Raw genomic sequence first — 6,451 nt, forward strand, 5'->3', positions numbered from 1 at the left:
TACTANATANAGTACTAGTACTGTANGTACTANTANATNTNNANNACATGATAGNTNTANGTACNTNNTNTGATCTNANGTNNAGANNANTNNANANANAGAGAGAGAGAGAGAAAGAATTTAATAGTTACATATATAAAATATATTTTAAATATATTCTCCTAAGATTGATCATCATATATATTGTATATGTATAAAGTCTTTAATATATAAATTATTATTTACAACATAATGGCGAAACTTACTAACTATTCTCCTTCATTGATCGCTAAAGACATACTTGTAAATGCGACCAATGCAATTTACAATAAAATGTTTGGAAAACATCTCTTGTTATACCTTTTTACATTTTAAGTACAAAACATTTTAAAAGATACAACAAAATTAATATAAATAATAAGACTATAGAAGATATATAGTAAAGAGATAGAGAAAGAGAGCATGTGCTATCTCTTACATTTATCAAGAATAATTATGCTATTTCTAGAGAAAAGAAAATATGTTACGATAATTAGCCAGGAATCCTAAAGAAAAATTTGTGAGAGTCGGCGGATTCTCTGAATTCGATATATATCTTGTTTTTAAGAGTTTAGAAAATTAAAGATTAAAAATTAAATTGTAAATAAAGAAGTATGAAGCAAAATAGTTATCCATTTCGGAAATCTAGATTTTTATCAGGACAATCGATCTATAAAGAAGAATTTTCATCAAAAAATTTTTATGAGAATATATATAAGATAAAATAGAATGCTACTTCTGTTCAATGCGATTTAGAAAGATTTATAAATGAAAACACGAAGTATCTCTAGGAAAATTCATAGATATTAATTAATAAATAATTTCACCAATAAAAAATTTAGACAATCAAGGAATGAATAGATCTGTTACATGAAGTGCATATACAAGATGTATTAATGGACGACGATGACTCTCAGGATGCGTCATCAGAATGCATTCTCTAATTTGAGTCTAATTAGTTGAATGAATAAAGAAATTATTGATTTCATCCATCAAACGTAAACTTCTCCTCTCTTGCTACTGGTGACGGTCGTCGTGGCAGATATGCTCGTAGATGACGTCGGGGATGTCGTGCTATTTGAAAGCGACGCATTTGTACACGAGATGGTACTAATTTTTCTTGAGGCATCCTGGCCCCTTTGATTAGACCTGGAGAGATCATGACCGAAACTGTTGGTCCTCGATCGAATGCCTTGATTATTGGACCCGATGATTAGCCTGTCCATGGCAAAACCATCTTGTCTATTCGATACGGAGGCTATGCGAATTTCTCTCGGTTGCAATCCTGGAGATTGCGGTAACGACATGCTTCTGTCATTACTTGGCTGCGCCGGTGATACTGGTGGACCGGGCAGCGAGGCCGATCGTCTACCTCGCGCATCTATCGCCATCGCTCTATTGGCTTGAATTCCGGGCACAGCAGCGACCACATAGCCCAGTTTCTCGGGTCTCATCAAGATTGGCGAACGATCATTGTAGCCATCGAAAATGGGTGAACTGCCGTTGCTACCCATCGGGCTGTTGTTGTTGTCGATCAATGGTGTTGAGCGATCCTCTTGTCCAGTGATACTTCCGCTTCTGCTGCTACCGCTTCCGCTACCTTCCTCTTCGCTGCTTGTGACCTCTGTCAATGTCGCCTGGACGCTGTTACTCTGATTATTAAGATGTGGCGTCGTTGTTGTCGCCGTCGTCATCAAACCTAATTGCGTCAGATGACCCATAGTGACCGGTGTTAAGGTAACTGGCGTCATTAGGCCAGCGCTAGTTAACGTCGGCGAAAGCACGGCCTGCGCCAAAGCCGCCGCTCCTGATTTCCCCGAGGCGGGCGTGCTTTCAGTTTCCTGTATCGGTGACAATACCACTACCGACAAATCAGTTGGATAGTGACCGTTTGCTGGTATCACGCCCACCACACCTGCGCCGATGTTTGCCGCATTAGCGGCGGACAAAGCCAACCTCTGTTCACGATCGATTACCTCCTTCGTCACATCCGGAGTTGGTATGCGTGGTCTGTTCTTCAAAGATACCGGCACCGAGTTCAGCTTCGTCATAGTACCTGCAATTATTAATAATTATGGTCACCGTTAGAGCGATATTAGCTTGGTTGACTGGTTCCGGAATCGGAATCATTTCGAGGACGTACATAGAAAATATGTAATGACGTTGTCGATTAAACTAACATTTCTCGATTGAAAACCACTACGTCGAGCGAGCGTGAAAATGAGTTTTAGACTATTGCTTTGGCGCCAGGAAGCATATCGAGTTACACTGACGAGAATATAATTAGATATGAGACGTGAACATGATATTTTTGCAATACCATCTTTCTCTTTATAAGAAAGAAAAAGGGTAAAAAGAAATACAAGGACTTTAGAAAATTTTCTCATGAATGCAAAATAACCGCGGAAATTGCAGGGGTCACACAAGATCGAATATTGCGTAATTTTCCTCATACGTGGAAGCAATAAAGGAAAAGCTTGCGAGACTTTCTTTTAAGATGATTTTTCATGACTCAGAGGAAAAAAATCTTCGATTGATAACTGCTCAAGTTTTTTTCGAAAGCATATTTACTGAGACAAAAAAACATTATGAAAATAGAATAAACAAAAGTTGTACATTTAATTAATCATTTTGAAATAATTTTGCGTAAGAAAAGAAAATGTTGCTACTCTCAAAGATTTATTTTGCTTTATTCGATAATTAATTGTAATGTATCTTAAAATGAAACAAATATAATTATATATAGTTAATAAGACATTATTATTAATATTGTTTGGGTTTTATCGAAGCGAATATACATCTGAAAAATAAAGAAAATTAAGACTGACGTACAATTGTTAATGTAAAAACTTCTACGCACCTTGACGACCCATACGCTGACTTCGAACGCTTTTTCGTCCGACGAGACGATCGTAGAGCGATATTTTGAGATTAGGATTATTTGTTTGCGGGAGACCACCAGTCTCAGGGCTACTGTACACGCTGTTGTGTCGGTTTCGTGTGAAAAAACCACCGCCGCTACTATACGTAGTTGAAGAACTACGTACCGAACCAACTCGGGTGATCTGTCTTTGGAACCAGCCATTCTTCTTTCGTTCCACTAATGGAGTATCCACACTCTCCTAATGGACGCACGAGATTTATTATCAAAAATGTGGCAAAATTGTGGCAGGGAATAAATTCATATAAATCGAAATAAAATAAAGATTGAGACCTTACATAATTGTTTAGACGTCTTACCGATAAATATATAATTCTATAAGAGCGCAAATTAAAGTTTATATTATAAAATTTTATTGTAAAATTACATTATAAAATTATTTCGTTATTGTTATTGTAAACAATTCACTTACATAATCGGCGTACACATCATCCTGATGAGATTTACGATGCTGACCATGACTATGAATCTGTGTGCCCAGCATAACGTTTGCATAAAGAGCATCGCTATCTTTTACTTTATAATGTTCCGCGGAACCTTTTGGTTCTTCTTTTCGATATTGCTCACTAGCGACTGTGTATGGCAAGTCCTTGGGCACAACTTCATCCCAGTATTGATCTTTCAGAAGCTCCGGATGTTCTTCGTGCATCTCATCAACGATCATGTAACCTGCCTGTTATACATGCAGTGAGAAAAAATATATTAACATACGGTTAAAGAAAAAAATTTTAAATATACAGTAAAAAATATTTATATGCACAATTTTTTTACTGTAACTGTCTACTTTTCTATATTGGTAAGAAATATTCATAAATATTATAATAATAGTTTATAGATTTCTTAAAACTATCATTTTTTATAATCGCCTTTTTGCTTTCACATACTTTGATATGTCTGTCTATTAACCAATTCAGCTCGATGTCGTCATCATCTTCGCCGAAAGGATTAATCAACACTTCTGCAACTTTCAGCCATCCAATGTAAAAACAAAACTGCAAAGAACATTTATATTGGTTTTATACAAAGTCTTAAAGATTATGCAGGAAGACTCCTACGCAACAATCAGCAACAATTGAAGATAGTATCGTTCATTTTAATCACCTGCAGCGCTGTGAAAAACGGGAAATACATGTCCGGTTCTTCATATTTTCCGGTGCCATTAGAATGTTCGACGAATTGTCTGCCAAGTAAAGCTGAGAAAAAGTAGGCATACAGCGATAATGTTACCACCTAAAAATATATTGAAAATTTTGTGACAATGTTTTTATTATACTATCTCATTATATTATCATTATATAATATAAAAAAAACATAGATAGAGCGAGTAACTTTTACAAAGAAGTTCGCATTCATCACAATAGGAAAGATTATCGTGTTGTGTTATATTTCTTTTAAAGAACAGTTGGTTTAAAAGTAAAACAAGGTCTGGTAGGAAATTATTCCCACCGGAAGTCTCGAACTTTGTTAGACTCCTTTTTGTCACTTTTTCTGTATCATATAAGTACAAGCAAACAGGTTTAATGAATGAATATCAAGGTCGTTGCAAGCGCCGCCTTTCTTATTGAAGGTTACCAGGAAATGATAATTTATGCAAAAATATAGCATGACTTGTGCATAAGAAAAACAACAGATAATTTCATGTGGACTTCGTACATTTCGGAATTACCAAATCCAAAAGATTTCTTCTGAATGTAAAATCATTCCCGTAAGCGTGACGTATCGCAGAAAAATTACTGTTCAACTCTCTTGTCGACCTTGACCATGCAACATGTATCGGCTTCGTGTTTCACGTTTTATTATCCGCGCTGCATTGGTTAAAGTTTAAAAATGCCAAAGGAATATTCCTTTTAATTAAATTTATTATAATATACATGTATTGTACAGTCCATTCATAAGCTGTAACAACTATGGTTTCTTCTTGTAAGCACAAGCATTAATATCTTATATTAAAATAAAATGTGCTATAATTATATTCATACATATTCTCAAAAATTTTAATGAGTCAAGTCTCATTAAATAAATTATTTTACAATTCATCCTTCGATGATTCAACTCTCTTTTAAATATGCAAAATATATAAGAAGCAAATTTATATATTTCATGTAGAAAATGAGAATATATTCTATATGTCAAGTTTAGGTTAAAATGATTTATTTTCATACATGATACATGACAGATCGTGGTAAGGCAATGTTTTAAAATCGTTTGTTATAAGGATAGGTAAAAAAACGTTTACAGTGTAAACGCAAGTGAATGCAATAACAGCGAGCATCCAAAATGGGTATTAATCTTCGACGGATGTATCATTACGCGGTGAATACTCTGTGGTCGTTACGCGTAATCTTCTTGCGATTTCACGGAGTATGTCGAATCGCACTATCGTCTTGAAAGAGATTTATATTGTGATTTATACATAAGAAAAATACTGTAATACATCATTGCTTTACTGGCTTTTCCCAAATTAATAATAAATTTAAATAATTTTAGTATTAAGAAGTATTAATTGTCGTTTTTTAAATAAAATAAATAAAAATAAATAATTGTATCTTTATTTATTCTATTGTGCATTGGTTAACAATAAATGTATTTGAATACCTACTATTTATATATTATTATATTATTATATTATTATATTATATTATATATATTATATTTAGACATTAATGAGTATAATTATTGATAATAATAAAAAAATGAATAAAGAAAAATGTTTAAAAATTCGATGGTAATACAAAACGTTCTATAAAACAAAGACTTATACGGAACTTCCCGTCGCATCACGTTCGCCAGATTTGCGAAATAACGCGGTCTTTAATTTCTTGAAAATAGCTTTTGCACAGTTAATTAAGGAAATTAGTTGATGAACAATTACAATTGCACAATGCATACATACTAAATACGAAATCTTTCGAGAAGAGATTCATTTCACTTCAACATTCTTATGTATTCTTCTGAATCCTAGATAGAAAGGAAGGTTTAAAAGGTTTATGACGCAAAAAAATGAAAAACAATAATTATTGCTATGTAACTATATAATCAATAGTTTGGCGTGCACTATTATTATATTAATAGTTTAAATTAGTAAAATTATGTGTTAAAAAATGTTTTGCAAACAATTTTAATTGGCAAATCACAATTATTATCGATTACATTTTCTCAATAACATTTTTTTAGCAATTACACTTCCTCTTAAAAATGATTTAAGCATGTATTATTTATAAAGGATAAAGAAATAATAATATACTTAATTAACATGCATTATTTTACGAAGTAATTCATGTTATTTGAAATAATGTTGAAAATATTTGTGGCCAATATTTAGCAACAAACTTTTCTATTTATCTGTAGTTTCGGTTTAATGTTACGTATTACAAATAAAATGTAAATTATGTATTGAATACAATATTGAGAGAGAGAGAACGAAAAGAAGAAAAAGAGAGAGAGAGAGAGAGAGAGAGAGAGAGAGAGAGAGAGAGAGAGAGAGAGAAGTAA

At 33.2% G+C, this 6,451-nt stretch overlaps 1 protein-coding gene across 1 annotated transcript in view; it reads right to left on the reverse strand.

The window, feature by feature from the left end:
• Window positions 1-1,010: 1,010 nt before the first annotated feature.
• Window positions 1,011-6,451, reverse strand: part of LOC105622810 — a 53,643-nt gene continuing 48,202 nt past the window's right edge. The window contains exons 6-10 of the mRNA XM_012204221.1: window positions 4,061-4,189; window positions 3,844-3,951; window positions 3,372-3,632; window positions 2,879-3,140; window positions 1,011-2,074 (exon numbers count right to left, since the gene is read on the reverse strand). Of these exons, the coding sequence (XP_012059611.1) occupies window positions 1,011-2,074; window positions 2,879-3,140; window positions 3,372-3,632; window positions 3,844-3,951; window positions 4,061-4,189 (1,824 nt within the window). The remainder of the gene's footprint in view (window positions 2,075-2,878; window positions 3,141-3,371; window positions 3,633-3,843; window positions 3,952-4,060; window positions 4,190-6,451) is intronic.

Source organism: Atta cephalotes, assembly GCF_000143395.1.
Source record: "Atta cephalotes unplaced genomic scaffold scaffold00049, whole genome shotgun sequence".
NCBI lineage: Eukaryota > Metazoa > Arthropoda > Insecta > Hymenoptera > Formicidae > Atta > Atta cephalotes.